Genomic DNA, 20,080 nt, shown 5'->3' on the forward strand with positions numbered 1-20,080 from the left:
GAAGTTTATCCACGGCCCCAGGGGAAAGGAGCCGTAGGTTATGTTGGATATCTACCTACTAAAACCCCACTGTGTTCTGTCGAGCCGCTTTGGTGAAGGGGCCCTGGGAGCTGCTTGGCAAGGGCCCTATGACTCATGAAGCCGGCCCGTGTAAAAGCAACTTGTAATTAAACGTGATACTCTGCGCAAGGGACGCGTATAAGTCTAAGGGTTGTATGATAATCCACGTTTTTTAATATTTTAATAAAATGAATCCTATTACAGTGAAGATAAGAATGAATTTTCTATCTTCTTAAAGTTAATGTTTAGTGAAAAATGTAAGCTAATCATTTTCTTTAGACGGTAATAAAAACACTGGCTATCTGTTGAAAGTTTTTTTCTATAACTTGCTTACTTCATTTATATAAATAATGAATATTATAGTCATAATGAACTTTAATTTCGTTAATTAATATAAGTTTAATTGGCTTCCTAGAATAAAAAATTATACATTCATCTAACTGCACTCTAACTGTTAAATTGGGTACAATTTATATCTTTACTCATAATATATACTTAAAGACTTTTTTGTTTGTTTGAACGCCATATTATCAGGAATGGTATTGAATTTTCCAGTAGACAGTGAATCTGGCCAGTCGGACAACTTTCAATAGTTCTTTATAATCATTATAATATTTATGTGAACCCGTGGGTGTTATAGGCTACATATATGTATCAGGGTGAAGCCAGGGCGAATCACTAGTTAATATAACGATAAATCGTTGTTAGTAGTAGTTACTGAGATTAACGCTTTCAAACAAAACAAACAAACTTTCAAGCTTTATAATATGAGTATTGATTCGAAAAATATTAGCTGTAAAATATATATACGAAAAAGAATCTGAGCCAAGCAAGCAAAACCATATGTAAACGATCTATAGTTTGTCTTTTTCTGATTCGATAGTATTTAATGTCAGTTTCATCAAAATCCGATCAGTAGTTTGGCGTGATTGAATAGACATGGACATAGACATAGTCTTATTAAATATATTTACATCAAGTTCTTCATCTATATTTCTTTCTTTGGATATAAAATGCAGGCGAGTAAAAGCACACTTATGTATAAAAATAAAAGTGCCATTCACACACGCATTTGTCTTTATATGTATGCGAAATCGTTAAATCTCAGCTAAAGGGCGCCATTCACTGGTACTTACTTTGTCCGTATTCTTTTTTCATCTTCGTTTCATCGATATGTTGATTTGTATTAGTTTTTTTTTATCTGTCGACACGATTAGTGATGTTTTTTAAATTTGGAAATACATTTTTGTTAATGAGATTTGATTTAAATATGGAATGTCTTTTGTTTTAAATTAAAAGACAAGCTATTCTACCATTTTGTATGAAACATCTTCTTATACAAATGGTGATTAAAGCAAATTATTTCAGGATTATAATAAGTATTCAAACATGTATAAAGTATAATTTGATACTTCTTTCTTACATGTCATTAGTAGGGATACCTTCAAATTGTCAGAGCTAGACCAATGTTTTGACAAATTAATAGGACCGCATGGGAGGCACCAGCTTTAAAAAAAATAATCAAAATCGGTTCACCCAGTAAAGAGTTATGAAGTGATAAACACATAAAAAAAAATATTTTTTCAAGTCGGTTAAATATGCCAAAGAGCATTCTTATATACGCTTAGTACGTAGCACAATCAACATCCGCATCAATCTCCACTTTTATATTAACGGTCATCTTAAGAGATCCACATAAACCGTACGTTAGCATTTGTCACCAACTGCTGAAAGATGTCGACTCATTAGCAAGGGCTGAGGGCATTGAGGTCGCCCCTTCAAGCCTATTTGTAGCGGACAAGTGATAAATGATAACCACAAGAATTAACTCAAGCTAGAGAGGGAGTTACATATTCGTATATTATTTTACGCCTTGAGTGACTTCATAGATAATTCTTAATAGTCAGATTATATTTAGTTGTACATAGGGCGTTATTAGAATATAATAAGGCGTTACCCTAATAGAAGGCCTGTGTCCCAGCAGTGGGAACGTATATGGGCTGATGATGATGAAGGTGTTATTGCTTTTCGTCCGTGTTTTCGTAGGAAATTTTCTTGAGATTTTGTACCCTGTTACAAAATAGCCCACTAACTATTTAGACACAAAAATCAACCATGCAATTGTTCTGTCCGACTTTTTTATGTTATCGTCGGCAATGGAGCTGGTGGGTCGCCTGATGGTAAGCGCTACCACCGCCTATGAACATTTGGAGAGATGAAAGGTCAATGGACAACTGGAAACAAATGGATTATCGACTTTAAATTGGAAAGGGATTAAGAATTGATTGACGAGAGGAATAAAGGAAAGGACTGGGAATGGTAGGGGTAAGGATATGGATCTCCGGCTCTCTCCTCACCGAACATAACACAGCAGTATGCCATTTCACGCCGGTCTTCTGTGGAGGTGTGGTACTTCTACGAGCTGGCCCAATTCGTGCCGAAGCGTGCTCGACTATACCAAATACGTGAAAGAAACAAACACACTTTTACATTCATAATATTAGTATTGATGTTAAGTGCTCGCCTCCAATTAGCTAAAATAATAACTTAGATAAATATAATAACCTAGAACCCAATTTCTGACAGATGTGTTTCGAATTCGAAACGGAATCTTATCGTATCGGTTTCTGTGCACCGTGCAGAGCGGCGTGCAGATTGGCGCTTCCGACATAATATATCTGTGTAAACACTGCGAGTTCAGAATTAAATCATTTACAGATGGAGAGTTTTGTTTATGCCTCAACGCGTAATCATGCATATGTTACTTATTATAGTAACACATCTGTGGCATGGTAGCAAAAGGAAATCGCATTTCATCTTGTTTTTTTAGGACAAATCTTTTTTTCCGTGATTTTCGCTAACTACTCCGTTTGTCACAAGTTACATCTCCGAGAGGTTTTAAAAAAGAATCATTAAAATATACTTAGCGCTAAACACATTAACTGTCTATTTTAATATGTATTTGAGAGATTTTACATTATTATACATTTTCAATGTGGGAGTCGAGTATGCTTCCGTAAGAACTAGGCGAGCTCGCACCGGGGAAGTACCACACCCCAACAGAAGACCTAACGTAACAAATTACATCTCGACAGTTTTTAAGAAAGAATCATTAAAATATATTTTGCCAAATACATTAACGATAGATTTTTACACGTTAAAAATCATCTGGCCTTGTGTACTGTAAAATAAATACTAGCAAAAGCTAAGCTTATTGGATTTTTTTTCGCCTGAGAATGAGCCATACCATACGGACATACGTAGTCCGAACGAACACTTGAAAAACATAACCCTCCTAGCGCCACCTATTGAAAAATGACTGCAAGTCGCATCCAGTTATCGGGCGTCCGTAAATCGCAGAATGCATTTTCTCAAGAATGTAGGAAGTAGTTAGCGTGATGTCAACTATTTGCATTGCAAATTGCTGCGATAACTCAAGATAACTACGACATCGTAAAACTGCGAAATTGTTGAAACGTGCTGCACTTTTATCATATCTACGGATGGTTTTTGACGGCCCCCGTCCGGTGCCGCTTGGCTTTCGGAGAAATGGGAGGTAAGTTAAGCGCTTTTTAGCACAATCACGCTTACTAGACGCTACGGTTTTAACGACTGTTTTATAAGACGTTCATTGGATGGGAAGTTCGTAGTGTTTTTATAGTTTTTGCGGATGAGGTTTTTAATTTATTTTAAAATTTTATTTTGTTGTCTTCTGCCTGAAGAAATGGGACATATGCGTACACGTGAAGCATTATTTGTAATACATGAAGTTTAATTAATACATGAAAGAGTGAATAAGCTTCTTCTAGTTAGACGTGCCCCTGCATAGATCGCGTCAAATGTCTGCATACTATGTATAAAGAGAAGAAGATTTCTTCTTTACCATTTTTGTTTCCATTCAAACTCAAACTCAAAGTCATTCAACATTTCACAATTTTTTTTAATTTATTTAGTATACACTAATATATTTTCACCATTTCAGTTTAAAAAAATGACCTCTCTTTGTTGAATCAATACCATATAAAGTATTCTAATTTATATTTACTTCGATATTGAAAGCACGGCAAAATACCCGCCCATAAACAAGAACGAAACAAAACTTTCACGAGAAAAATGCACCTGCTGCTGGTAAAACACAGAAACCGACGAACATAATAAATTTATATAAAAGACAAATCGGAAACGTATAAAACAGATTGCCTGTAACATCGAGCGATGTTTAGACAACACCAATCAATCACGTAGCTCAGTCGGATACATGCGCCCCTTTGTCATAATTTTATTTTGGAATTAACATTTTACCCTTTGTTGTATTTGATTTTTACTTTTGTTTTTTAAGAATAGACATTTATGTTTATTATGTGTGTAATAAAAGAAGTCGATGGGGTATTTTTATTGTGAGGGCATCAGGGTTTTGAATGTTTTATTAAAATCACATTTGCTATTAAATACCGTACTTTAATCAAGACCAGAGGCCACGAGCAAACATAGTTGAATTTTTAATTAATTGAGTGATTCATTTTTGTGAAGGGATAGTCCCAAATCCATGGTATCAAGAGCGAAGAGGAAAGACGCAAACGAATTATATCCAAGATTAAATTTTGTCTACTCTTCATATTTCTCAAATATAGTATGACAGTTTTTCCTGTGAAATCGGCGACCCAGAATACAATCACACAACCGAAGACAATTATTCCGTAGAATTTACAGACATTTGTGTTGGGAGCTCCGCTGGCGGTGTTCGGGTAGACGCAAACAAAATTAACTTTGTTCCCCTTGTCCGTCCAATTCACTTCAATATTGCATTTTAAAATGGCGAAATCGCGTTTCCTCCCGTATAACATAATAGTTTCTGCGCGAGTAAATTAAAATCAGTCCGTCCGTCCGTATTTACACAAAATTAAAAACTTATTTAAAGCGAATTTGCGACTTAAAAGCATAAACCGCTAGTCCTAGTGGATAAGGCTGCGCTTTCACTAGTTTTCCTTTTTGAAATTTGAGTCTTAGTTTATCCACAATATAAACAACTAGTGGGAAGAGTCTATTGATGGGTGACCTATTTGTAATATCTTACACTTAGTGCGGTGACGGTAAATATAGGTTTACAAAAAATACGACGCACAAAATATTTAAAATTCTGAATTTATCTCCATATTTCGATCTTGTGAAATTAATTATCCTTTTTCACTGTACCAAACATAGTGGCATGCTACTATTTCACGTCGGATTTTCTTTTATATTACTTCCCCTGTGCGAGCTGGCCCAATTTGTGTCAAAACGTGCTCGACTCCCACATTATAAAATAATATTGATTAGAGTCCAAGGGACATTATCACTTTATTTATTGCCAATCCTACATATCAGAGATTATATTACTCTTCGCGCTTCTAGAAATTGAGCTTAATCGTTTACACATTAAAAACTAAACGCGCTATGCATCCCGAGCTTTTTCAGAGCAAAAGCCAGCTCAGATGTTACTAATTAATCTTCAGTGTAGGACTGCTTAATCATTTTTAAATTTCCGACTGCATTTTATTTGATAAAATATGAATAAACGGCTTAGTCACATGTAGGTACGAAATGGGGGAATTTTTAGCGACATTAATCCTTAAATGCGACGTCTGCGCCCATTTTGTGTGAGGTAATTTGATATTGCATTCTCATGTATTTTGTTTTAGAAGAACGCTGGGGATTTTGTATTGTAAGAGCGCATTAGTGCCGGTGTAGACGGGGCTATTGTTTTTGTAATATTTCATTTTTGAACGCCGTGTTGTAAAAGGATTTATCTTTGATGATATTGGTGGCTTATTAATGTGTCAATTGGAATAAATTGATTTTAGCTTTGACTAAGTTCAGTTTTTCTGTTATATAGTTACTTATATAATAAATTTATTACCAACATCATACAATGATAGCATAACAAGACTGACGCTTGTTATTTGTTCCCGATAAAATACCAGTTTACGTCATAATTATTTATGACAAAAATATATCTTCTTTTTTTGGAGACGGTTGATTTTCATTATAATCAAAAATTTGTGATCAAAAATATACCCAAATTGTCAAATCTTTGATCGGTTTATATCCGGGTGGTTCGTGTGTCCCATCGTATCCGGGCACACGAGGAAAACGAAAACTCGCAACGATACAACATCCGGACATAGGATTTTAGCAAATATTAGAACAATTATTACGTTACAATGATTACTTTTAACCAAAAACGAAATCGCCTTCAGATTGTCGGAACTCGAACAAATAAGATCGCACGGGCACTAGCTTTCGAATAAGAAAGCAATCATCCAAATTGGTTTCCCTCTCTCAACCTCTTGTTTCGAAGTCGGTTGAATAATACTTATGTTTCCGAGACACTACCCGTAGACCAATAGGTAAAAGCTAAGTTTAGAAGAGAATTTTGGACAGTCAAGTCGCTCATATTTGAATGTATACTATAGGCATAAATGGTTCGGGCACCTCCACTCTAAAGACTCTTATTGTGAGGACCGCATAGAGATGATTTCATTTATTATTTATTAAGATAACTAAACCAATTAAGTATAAAATGTTACTTTTATACAGAGAATATGCCTTGGTAGGTTTGATTGATAGAATTTTCGATCGGGCAAGTACCCAGTTCCTGAGATTACCGCCTTCGTACAAACAAACAAACCCGTCATCTTGATATTTTATTATGGATTTTGACCTAATTTTTACCTCTATTAGATCTACAGACGGACGCCGGTTATCAGAAAATGTTAAGGCCGATTGAAAGTTATTTTATCGGAGAATTTATGGAGGCTGAATTGATAGTCGATAGGGTGCTAACGGCTGGCCCGATCAGGATTATGGGCTTACGTACCCGAAAACTTTGCACGCGTGATAAGCTGATTGATTGTTTGGGTTCAGTTTGGTTTTGAGGGTAGTTTGGGAAGTGCATTTTGTTCTGACATTGAAGAATTTAGCTTAAAAGGAATTATGAGAAATAAAATATACCTAAATAAAATAAATTTTAATAAAAATAAAAATTTCCATTTTTATGGAGTTCAAATTTTAAGACGAACGACTTAAGCGCGCCAAATATGTATTACTAAGCGTAAAACTCAAGAACTGGTCGAACAATTTTGCTATTTTTTGTAAAAGTTTTTAGTTAAGTCAAAAGAAATGTTCTTATAGAGAGAAAAAAAAACGTATCACTTGTGAAGCCGAGGCGGATCGTTAGTTATGTATAAATTTTAGATCACTCTTCTGATCACCTTACATAACATTGTCCTATCCTATTTTCTTGACACTGGCGAACAGTTATCTTCTTGCCATGAGAAAAATGTAGTTTTTTAGTTGGAAAATAAAATCAAAGGAGGTGATATAGGGCCTAGACATTTGTATAAGGAACGGCTGTCGCCAGATTACGTGGCCTATACGAGGAATGCGGGCTGTAAGTAATTCGAAAAGCTAAGCTTTTCGTGTGAATTTACAAGTAATTTTGTTATTTTGTAACCTTATTTGAAAAAAATATACTATAATTTGTAAAAATTATAATATCAGCATTGAATATACATGAAAGTGTGGGAGGAGGAATATTAATTTCCTCACATTATTCATCAAATCATTTGAAATGTCTTCTCCCTCTATCTCTTCTCACTCGTCAATCCTATCTTTATCCCTTACCTCATAAATATTCTTGGACGGTGGTGATCGCTTACCATCAGTCGAACCACCAGCTCAGTTGCCCGCTATGACCTAAAAAATATATTCCTGGTCGCACCCAATAAGGTTAATGTAAAACTTCATGCACTTGTATCATTAACATGATTATATGCCGATCAAATTTCACCATTAATACCATTGTATAACACCAATTAAAAGCTGGGAATCGTACATCATTTAATCCCTCTGAAATTTTATCACAAAGGCATCAACGGAATGACTTCGGGGCCCATTACAGCCCGCGATAATTACGCCGTAACTGGACACAGGATAATAATACAATCTATCAATGCCAGATGAAATGACATTTAGGCAGAAAAATGCCTCTGCCTTCAGGTCACTTGGTATCAAACGGTTGAACCTTGTTTAAGGGTAGGTTCTGGCGGGTTGTTAGATCTTATATACATTGAAATAGACAAATTTATAGTTTCTGGACATGTTCTCTGAAGCATGTGTCAGTTGAATGACGGTTAAATAGAATATCACAAATTTTATCAAGTCGTGAAACCGGCCCAGTTTTTGGGTGTTTGGCCCCATGTACCCATGTGGGCTGTGGTGTTAAATAACAAATACCAAAGTGGTTTGTTTCAAGACTTATATAAATAATACATATATAAGTATTAAGGTTTGCGCCTGCGACTTCGCCTGTTACAAAGAAAATATATATAAGACTCTAGTTTTCCCCGCATAATTCCTGCTTCCCTAAGATATCCGGTATAAAAAATCTTCTATGTTCTTTCTCGCATTGCAAACTACCTTTGTGTGAAATTTAGTCCAAATCAATTCAGTGGTTTAGGCGTGAAGAATATACAGATGGAGAGAAAGGCAGAGTTACTTTAACATTCATAATATTAGCAGCGAAAAATCTCAATACCATATATATTAATACAAACAAATGCGCTTACAATGTTTACACAAATCGTTATGAGTTTATTCAGCGTGTGCAAACTTCCCCTTAACAAAAGCAATCAATCTGAATCAAAAATAACTCTTATTTTTGAACATTTCGCGATATGTGCCCAGCTGATAACGGTTGAAGGGTTGGACATTTGTAATTAAATTAATGTTTTTTTTAATATGGCAATTATGTAAGGCGCTTTTTTGCCATCGATTTATGTGTACCAATTATTTACTCGGTAGGTTTCAGGTTACTCACGAAATTTTAACTTAGCAGAATAAATACGGGGTACCCACCGATCGTGTACTATGCTAATTTAGTTTCTTAATTTATTGAAATTGTTTTGTATGCTATGTGTTAAAAAAGACTATGATAATCTATCTGTGTACCAAATTCAATACAAATGAGCTGAGCTAATTTTGCATGAAAGAACAGCAACCATACATTCCGTCCGTTTTATAAACTTTATATTAGAAGGCCATTAGAAGGATTAAGAAATACAATATTTAGTATTTGTTCTTTACTATTGCGTTGGTATACTTCCTTCTTTCCAAAGGCCAATCCTTTCCTCATCAAGGGAATCCCCCTTTAAAACGGGCAGCGCATTATAGAGGCACTACCTTTCTATATGTTCATGTGGTGATCGCTTACCATCAGGCGAATCACCAGCTCAGTTGCACGTTCATGGCATAAAGTCCCATCATTTCCAAAGGCTACATTTGCTCTTCAATGTACGCTACTCGTAACTTGTTGGGAGCTTGTTACACTAGACGGCTGGTCTTTGATTTAATATTCAATACACGGAGCACCTACATGTGTTATAGCAATGTCTAAATTCACATCAGATCGTGAACCTTTCGTTTTGCAATGGAAACAAGGCAAATTTCGGATTAGACTGATGACTGGTGGAAATGTAATCGGTTCTGGTGGACTTTCATTTCTTTAGCATTGATTTGGTACAATAGATTTAATTTATTCGAGGATACTTGGTGTTTGAAATAATCTGTAACTTTTGTATTTAAATTTTAAATTCAATTAATGTAATACTAACGGACCGACCCGGCATTGCTTGTGGTACATATATAGCCTCAGAGATCACGTATATATCTAACGGTGAAGGAATTTTTGAAATTGATCTAGTAGTTCCTGGGATTGGTGCGCTTAAACAAACAATCAATAGATTAAAGGGTTAAATGTAGGGAAAAGTTGAAATAAGCGTACGATTGCATTGCAATTTTATGAGCTTTTTTGTACAAGTCTTTTCCTGGTGTATTCTTTTGGAAGATAAGGGCTTACAAACTATTCAATGATTTATATTTTATATACATATTTCACACTATAGTTATAATCTTGGTATTGTTTAACTTATCTTGGTATTATACGCTCGTAACGTTCGAGTTCACATTGGCAAGCCTCGTTCTCGAGCTAGATAAGAATCTAATTTAAACAATTGATTACTATTCGAAAATGAACGGGAAACACCTTCAGGAATTGCTTAACAAATCAGACGGAAGCTGGACGGTGAAATTAATGGTATTCCTTATATACATTTTAAATTTATTTGTTTTAAACAGCAATTAATTTTAGATGGTTTAAATAAGAATATCCCAATAATCCTACTTTCTACTAATATTATAAATGCGAAAGTTTGTAAGGATGTGTATGTGTTTGTTGCTCTTTCACGCAAAAACTATTGAACCGATTGCAATGAAATTTGGTACGTAGATAGCTGGACAACTGGAATAACATAAAGGCAATTTTTTATCCCGATTTTCTTACGGGATACGGACTTACGCGGGTGAAACCGCGGGGCGCAGCTAGTACAAAATATTTTAATTCGTTGAAAATTCTGCTTAGTGACAAAGCCGCTCCTTATATAATGTGTTATTATATTTGCTTCGAGTTTTCAACCTACGTTTTCACAAGAACAATTTACGTAATCAAGTGACGGCCTTTCCCCATTGAAAATTCCTCCATCCATATAACCCCGATTAAGTTTTATTTAGCAAAATCACACTAATCACACTAATCACACTAATTACACTATTACACTAATATCATTAATGCGAAAGTTTGTTTGTTTGGATGTTTACTCTTCAATGACGCTGAAACTACTGAACGGATTTTGATGAAATTTGGCATACATTAAATGCTCCCTTGGGATAAAACAAGAAAGAAATTTGTCCCTGTCCTGGTCTATTCTTATACTAAAATTAAGAAATCCGTTTGGCCATTGCGGCGTTAAATCGATACAATATACACATTCAGTATTCTAGTGGTATCTAAAGATTTTAAGATAGTTCTTTTGTGATGAATGTTGTCTGTATGTGAGTCGTAATGTGTTAAAGTTTGCTTTGATTTTACTGCTTATTTATCACTATCATTTAAACAAACTAAGTACTTATTTTTGTTATTTAAACCTTTTAATATCACTTCTTTCAATTTTAATTTTTAACATTGTTTTAGAGCTTTTTTCAGCACCGAACACATATACAAGCAGAATTTTCAACCTACGTACACACTCGTACTATGTAATTAATACACTTGCCAAGCGAAAACTATCGAAGCGACATGACACCGACATACAAGCATCTGTATTAGGACATCGCGTTTTGTATTCAACCCGGTTACCTTCGAAGCCTGTCCATCCCAGCTCAGGATAACTCCGGCTTGGAGAAATATGAATTTATTACTTGTATTCCATAGATCGTTCTGAATAGCAGCCCGTGCTTAATTAGGATTTAGCCATCTATTAGATTTTGAGGAGTGTTTGAAAAAGTTATATAAGGTTTCCTAGATTTTACGAGAGTTTTATACATAAAAATTAAGGCTTTTTAACAGAGACTGTTCCCGACGACTACTACAAATAAAGGAAACTTTAAAACGTTGGTTAAATAACATAGTCAATAAGCCCCGTGTCGCCTTGTGGGGCAGATGCATTATATACATAGGTTTCTGATCAATGCTTACCCATTAATTAAGTGGGAAGTGTCTACGAATTTTCAAAGATTAATAAATATTTTAGTAAAATGCAAAAAGAGAATTCTTTCCTTAAGTGAAACATTGAAATCGTATTAACGCTTTATTATGTTTATTTTGTTTTATCATATAACAACGGGCGACGGAGATGGTTCGCCTGACGTAAAGCGATCACAACTGCCCATGAATTTGTAGACGTAGGGTCGCTGCAAATGCGTTGCCTGCTTTTAAGGCAAAAACGGTAAAGAAAGGGCTGACATTGGGAATAAAGAAATGCACTGTTGTGAAATGCAATTAGAGTTTTGATGGCTTAACTGTTTATTCTATTTGTTGAGGAGTACCTGATACATAAGAGCAATTAATGGACAAATTAATATATTATAATGATTGCTTCATTACGATATAAGCGGATTACGCCTTATGAGGATTATGTGTGGATGGTTGATGAAAATCTTCAATGTTATAATAATGAACTCGCCCTTTACTGTTAAATTCATCGTACAGTATACAAGAATAATTTTATTTTTCTAAATATTATAAAACATTAGGTTTTCGCGCTCTGAATCTTAGCCTGAGATTTCTGACCTATAAATGTTGCGATCGTTATGCCATTTATAAGATAAGAACGGCTGCACCGATTTGATTAATCATTTCGATTGAATAATAGGTTAGGTTGAGTCAAGAACAGAGAAGTATATAAAGCATAATGACATATTCCTGTAGAAATAAGATTTTTTAAAATTTTCCTAGATGTTTCTGGATCTTCTGTTAAGATGCAATTTGAAATCAACCACGACTGTACAAATATAATTATATTTCTTTTACAATTTGCAAGAAGTTATAGATATATGTTTAATTTTTCATCACGTTTAAAATATAAACAAAGCAACAGTGGTGGATATTCGAGAGCAAGCTATTGTGCTAGAAATTAATTGATTTTCTCATTTATTTGTATGCTATCCACAACTCAACTGTTCACAAGGGCGAAAGAAAACATAGTGATGAATCCGGCATGTCAAAGAATCAAAAGTTCGATGACATGTGACATCTGTCAATATGCACTTGGCCAGCGTGGTTGAGGTAGATTATAGGATGCATATATATGGACTGAAGATGATAAAACTAAAATAATTATACAATAGTTAAATAATTACGAAATAGTCATATAAAACTATAACAGTTATCGCTTATATTAATGATCATTAATAGAGTAAAGCTAAGAGTAAAAATAGAATCACAAGATAATAAGAAACAAATAATAAATTAATTCTGTACCTATCTACTTGAAGTTTTTCGACTGATCCATAAAACGTTCAGCAATTAATTACAATCCATTCCATTACCGATGGTTCATGAAATTCCTTCGTCGCTAAGCAACGCTTTTTTCTTCAAAAAAATTACGTTCGTATCATCATAAAATCACTCGCGGAATTTCACGAACGAATAAAATACGAATCTTGGCTTAAAAGCTCTTAAATTTCACCTCAAGATGTAATAAAAACGTATAACGCCTAAACAGACTTGAAAAAAAATGCTCAATGCAAATACGCTGTCAGCGCATTGTGGACTTTAAGATTGACGCGTACGTTTTCAATTTGCTTGACAGCGCTTGATCAGATTGCGAACAAATCCAATGGGTGAATGTTGAATGGGTTTTATAGAGGAATTTAAAAGGAGCGGTTCTAAAGTGACGTTTCTGATATGTAGCTTTTTGCAGGGATTTTTTGTCAGGCGGTCAAAGCGTGGAGCACCAGAGACAAATTTAGATCCTTCTTATATATTTTAGGTTACTATTTGCTTCGTTTATCATTGAATATATTACCTCTATTGTAGCGCAAACGACCTGACTTGTTATTTATTGAACTGTATTCATATTGGAAGTATTCAATAAATAACATGTCTGTGGAGGTAGTATCAAGCACCAATAAAAAATATTATAATATGTTATATCCATAGCTCCTTCAAGGAGTTTTCCTCTGATCTTTGCTTTTGTCTTGAATTATACCTTGTAGCTAACAATATGGATTAAGTATAGCGCCAAAATTTGCAGTGGTGGCTCAGTGGTGAGAACCTCGTGCTTCAAAATCGATAAGTCGGGGTTCGAGACCGAGCGAGCGTGCAAGAAATAAATCACCAATGCTTAAAACGGTGAAGGAAAACATCGTGAGGAAACCGGTATGTCCAAGAATCAAATGTTCGACGACATGTGACATCTGCCAACCGGCACATGGCCAGCGTGGTGGACTATGGCCTGAACCTTCATAGGAGGTCTGTGGGAACATATATGGGCTGATGATGGTGATGATAGTGCCAAACATGTGTTATAGGCTATGGAATATCAATTGATCTGTACACAATATTACAGTTAATTTATACTAATTATTTTCATGAAAAAATTTAATATTCTATCCTATTTATTGTGAAACTCATCTATACTTATAAAAACTACAATAAGGCATGTTATTGAAGTAGGTATATTATAGATAAGTAATAACATAAGTAGAAAAGGTAATATACAATAATACTCTTTACCGCTTCGCATACATAATGTTAACCGGTCTTACTGCCATGCCTGCATGCAGGAATTTGAGCATCATAAATTTATTAGATGATAGGTAGCTAACAGCATAAAGGATTTCCCGTCTTTCCAATTTCCTCTTAGCAATTAATTTACCTCATAACAGTTAAGCACATACTGTAATCTCATATCGGGTGGCCCAGCAAGGCAATTTGTAATGGAATTTATTCCCTCGTACATTTGTAAATATCTAATTTTCACCGTAAAAACAGTGCCCGTGAGTCGTGACGCTCTAAGCATTTAAACTTTTCTCATTATATGGCCGTTAAAAGAAAGTACGGGAAGGTGAGAAGACGAATAAAAAATAGAAAAACAACGCTACAAAGAATCTAATTAAAAAGAAGTTTTGCGTAAGTAAGTATATATTTTTTGTTCGCATTTCGACTTTTCCTTTTTCGCTTCGTTTTTTCGGTAATCGGGAGGTTTAATAATCTTATTTTTCTTTATCTTGTTATTCGTTAAGGGTCTTGATGATAGCTAATATTTGAAGAGGATATAAATCTTCGGAAGAATATTCGCTATCTGTGTTGTAATGTAGCCTCATGATGCCAAATTATATAACAGTAGGTATTCGCGTATGTGATAATTTTAATTACTTATTTGTAGAAGAAGCTTTATTTATTTTCTTTAAGTAGTATTCAATAATATTAGTTAAATAACACAAAGTAATGATGACTGTGCTGCAATAATCCATTAAGAAATACAGCATGATGAAGTTGAGTACAAAGCAAACAAAAAGGCATGTATTTGCCATCACTACTGTGGAAATCGGGTATTACACTACGACACGAGTTGGGCCAGCCCGCATAGGAGAAGCAAACAGAAAATCGCGTTGCTTCTGTGTTATGTTCTGTGAGTGGGGAAGCCATTCCAGTCCATTCCTGTATTCCCGTCATCGTGGTGGTAGTTGCTTACCGTCAGGCTACCGAGCAGCTCGGTTGCTCTATGTATATAAAAAAAAAACTATTCAAAATCAATGCAAACCATTATTTTGTGCACGTAAATTGAAGAAATAGGTATTGTATATCTATAAATACAAGAAAAACTAGACCTTATAATTACGACATGATCAATCATAATTGTTCACATTCCCTCTTAAGTCTTATCCCAGTCCTATTTGCAATTTACAAATGACGCAATCGAAGAACATCTAATCGAATATTGCCAGTACAGTTTATTTCAAGCTCCGTACTCTATTTGTATCTAATGAAAGAGAAATAAGGTCATAATTCCGAATAAATATACAATAAAGTGCTTCTAAGTATCAAATGAATAGAATTCCATCCCCCGAATGGAAAATAAAAACAAATACTGTATATTTTAACAAGTCTCTGAGCGTGAAACAACTTCATTAAGTATTCCATACTGCTGCTGTGCAATAAATTAATATTTTTATCACTGCTTCTATTTCTGATATTGTATTTTTTATTTAAAAATTTCACGAACGTATTTTTATAATGTCCAAGTTTCAAGATGTTGTATACGCTTTTATACCGGAGTATGAAATAGTGCCTAGTAATTAAATTCGATATGCCAAAAAGTTGTTAATGCATACATATGTACATCTAAGAACCCTCCCTCTAACTCACATGCTGGCATACTGTCGATTCATTGTGGAGTAAATATTTGCTAGCAATTTTAACGCATTATTTTGTATTATCTAATAGTGCTTAGTTTCACGGTGACATATTTAAATAATGTTATATTGACATATTTAACAAATGTGAAACATATTTAATATTTAATAAATGATATAGTTATCATTTAATGAATATGACCGACCACTAAAGTACAGTTGATTCTGGCAATTACATCAACACACTTTTTAATTAAGAAAACATACTTAATTTATAGAAATAAGGTAGGTGGGTAGCATATCCTATTAATATTATAAATGCGAAAGTTTGTATGGATGTATGGATGTTTGTTCCTCTTTCACGTAAAAACTACTGAACCAATTGCAATGAAATTTGGTACGTAGACAGCTGGATAACTGGAATAACATATAGGCAACTTTTTATCCCGATATTCCTACGGGATACGGACTTACGCGGGTGAAACCGCGGGGCGCAACTAGTATAGCATAACATAATCGTTTAATGTGAACTATCACATTAAACGATTAATAGATAGTATCAAAACTGATAATTTTCAAAGTACTATATCTTCACCCATTCTAATAGAAAAATTCACAAAGGTTCGTCTTTGGAACATTTGTTTGTTTCAAGTTTTGGTAAAAAACAATTTTTATTCGAGAACACTCCATTACGACGTATTCGGGGTCAAGAGGTTTTTTTCGTAATTTTATCAAAGTAAGGCAAAATTATTAGCTGGTTTATGGCACCCGTTTCTTTTCCTCTGTATTTTCCCGGCTGTAAATAAAACTTTGGGAACTTCCGAGAGTTTTTACAGGGAAAATTTTCCGTTTGTCGGCGTGTGTTGTTTCTACATAATTCATACAACGAAAATTACACTCGCTCTGAAGAATTTGATACCGGCGATGTTTATTTTTTATGACCCAATATTATTTTCTCTCTTAAAAGCACTCCATGTATAGAGGGCGTTGGTTATGTTATGGGGTATCTAAGAGTTATTTTTATAATGCTTTTGGAATAGGGTTTTGTATCGACTTTACAGTGGTGTGTGATGGTTATCACAGAATAGAATATGGTCAACCAGATAAAAGAGGTTAAAAATGAGTTTGAGCCATATTTATGTTTTTATTAGATTACATGTCACCGATTTTCTCCCATTATTTCATCATTAGTTTCATTATTAGTTTGCTTGTTTGTTTGGACGCACTAATCTCAGGAACTACTGGTTCGATTTGAAAAATTCTTGTAGTGTTAGATAGCCCATTTATTGAAGAAGGCTAAAGGCTATATATATATATACCACGGGCGAAATCGGGGCGGACAGCTAGTGTATTATAACAGTATGTAGATGTCTGGATATATGAAGGTCACTAGTATGCCAATATTTTGATTTGTTTATTAAAAGGTTTCTCGTATTCTTGTATTCGAGCATTTTACAGGCTTATCGCGAAAAATATCTATGCTTATATTAAACTGAATGAAAAGCGAACGCATTTATATTGGACGTGTTTAAAATCATGGCCTCTTGTATTTGAATGTATTTGTTACTGTGTGTGCTATTAAACGTGTGTGTGTGTATGTTTTGTATTTATAGCCTTATGAAGTGATTCTCAGCATCCCGCCATTTCTCATCCTACGCAGTTGACCTATATCTTTTTTCTTAAGCAATAAGTACTTATTCGTAGGAAACTTCACTAGGTATAAGAACACCTATATGATATACGCCCACTAATATCATTCACATCTTCTAGCTACACCAATTACCTAATTAGTTATTGTAATTGTATATCTTTGTAACTGTTAATTAAGTTGTTTTGTTTATTAAATTTATTAATTTAAATGAAATTAATGTACGTATAATTTTTATGCATCTATACCAAAAATATTTGACTGTGGGAGTCCGAACTGTGTTTCATTCGGTGAGAGGCCGAGCTGGAGACCCATATCCTTTTCCTCACCCTTCCTAGTCCATTCCTTTATTTCTGTCGTCAATCTGTTCCTTATGCTTTATCCCTTAAAAACGCATTTATAGCGTCCGTTCCTCCGCAAATGTTTATGGGCGGTGGTAATCGCTTACCATCAGGCGAACCACCAGCTCAGTTGCCCGCAATTAAAAAATAAAAATCATTTGCCCTGTTTGCTTGGTCATTACGATGGACATTAAATGGACTCTTCGAAGCAAAAAACATAGTGTAGTGGACGCACAAAATCTCATAATTGCTACACTTTATTATAGTTTATAAAGAAACCTAATTAATGCAATCCTCTTTAATGCATAAAAAGTCACACATAAAATACCTACGCGTACCTTTAAAAGTAAGATCAGGAAAGAAAACACGAATTTCATATAAATAGCATTTATTGATTTCAGCTAATATTTACGTGAATAATTTTTATTACATTTATTTACAAAAGCAATTACAAAATATCACAATATATCATGCGTTTTCCGGATCCGTTGCGCCGATAGGGACAGTAATATAAAACTCCTTGAATAAGAAAGAGACAGAATTATACGTACTGTACTTTGTATTTTACCAATAAAACTTACTGTCAAAGGATTTTCAAATGGAAATATGTTTCAACGTGGTTAACAATAGTCTATGTCACTGTTTTTACTCCTAACTATAACCCAGACTCAAAAATTATACCATAAAAATCGCCGTTGCGACGTGATGTAAGGACAAACGAACAAACACATTTTAGCATTTATAAGGATTTCGCACATAAGCCGTTGTGCAAAAACTAAAAAGGTATACAGATACTTAACATACATTTACATTCCCATATTTAATTTAAGACCCATTTGCGAATGTTTTTACCCGGCTGTGAAAGAGTTATGTTATATATAGAATATATAGTTATGTGTAGAAGAGTTATGTTTTTGGAGTAAAATTACTAATAATATATTTCATATGTAATACCCCCAGTATGCTGTCAAAACAAAGATCTCAAATATAATGGTTCTCAATCCATAGGCTTACTTTTTTAAGATGTAAATTGGAAAGAATTTTTTTTTTTTTTTTTCATGGGTACCAAGTGTCACTGTCAATGTGACATATAAAAATTAATGAATCTTTTGATATCATAATATTTTATAGGAGAATATTCTTTTTCCACAGACAGCATTCATACCATCATTTCGATACAACATTTTATTAAAACTATCATCTATATTATTTTATATTGCAAACATAGAGAATCCATTTCATTGTTCACAAAGATACCAATGGAAAATTTCGACACGATAAAATTAATCAAAAAATACTACTTAATTTAAGTAGAAATTTTTTGATTAATTTTATATAAATTAGCACAAGTAAAAATGTGTTCCTGATACTGACGTGAAAAGATGAACGAAAACCCCTATGTATGTACGATGCTAAAATTATGGGTACTGTTAATTAAAAGTTTAGTTTTTTTTTAATGTTGTCAAATGTTTCAATATAGATATCAAATAAAAGGGCTTGCCAAGTTAAATTATATACCTACACTATGCCAAATTGCCGACAACACAAAATGGCGTTTAAATAAAAACACTCTTTTAAAAATCGGTTTACAACTGGCGGAAAAATCAGCAGGTAAGCATACATATAACAATGTACAATGGAACATAACCCCCTCAATTTGAAAAAGTGAAAACATCAACGGCAGGGCGGTATATTTTTCAAAAAATGTAATTTTATTTAAACATACTATTTATCAAATGAATAACGTAACCAACATAAAACATTACATCTCAAAATCCACCGCCATCGTGTTAATACGCACGAAACTCAAAATACAAAACGGCGGACCGATATTAAATGGAACAGGTGTAGTCATAACATGAACCCTCTTCTTGCTGTCTCCTCTCCTCGTTGGATATGCGAATATTTGATGATGACCCAGTCGACTCCCAAAGACCTGGTGTTTCTATGATCTACAAAGGTAATTCGAATAAATGAAGAAATATAAAATCCAGAGAAATAAATAAGTAAAACCCACAAAGCATATGCGAACAAAATCCTGACACTAGTACCAATTCTAGCATATATTTGCCTATATCTATATTTACCAAACGCAAAAGAAATTATCCATTTAATGAAAGGATAGGAAAACATTTAATAAATCAGATATTGTTCGAAATTAGATAAAAAGCGTGCATAGGCCAAACAACATTTATTTGAATAGAAACTAAGTATTAGTTCAATTCAAAAGCAGTGGTGGCTCAGTGGTGAGAACCTCGGACTTCAAAATCGATAAGTCGGGGTTCGAGACCGGGCGAGC

At 34.1% G+C, this 20,080-nt stretch overlaps 1 protein-coding gene across 1 annotated transcript in view; it reads right to left on the reverse strand.

Annotated features, from left to right (window-relative positions):
• Window positions 1-19,097: 19,097 nt before the first annotated feature.
• The window catches only part of LOC119838410 (ras-related protein Rab-18), a 4,613-nt gene continuing 3,630 nt past the window's right edge, over window positions 19,098-20,080 (reverse strand). The window contains exon 5 of the mRNA XM_038364352.1: window positions 19,098-19,733. Coding sequence (XP_038220280.1) covers window positions 19,614-19,733 — 120 coding nt within the window. The 3' untranslated portion in view covers window positions 19,098-19,613. The remainder of the gene's footprint in view (window positions 19,734-20,080) is intronic.

This window comes from Zerene cesonia, chromosome 3 (genome assembly GCF_012273895.1).
Source record: "Zerene cesonia ecotype Mississippi chromosome 3, Zerene_cesonia_1.1, whole genome shotgun sequence".
Taxonomy (NCBI): Eukaryota; Metazoa; Arthropoda; class Insecta; order Lepidoptera; family Pieridae; genus Zerene; species Zerene cesonia.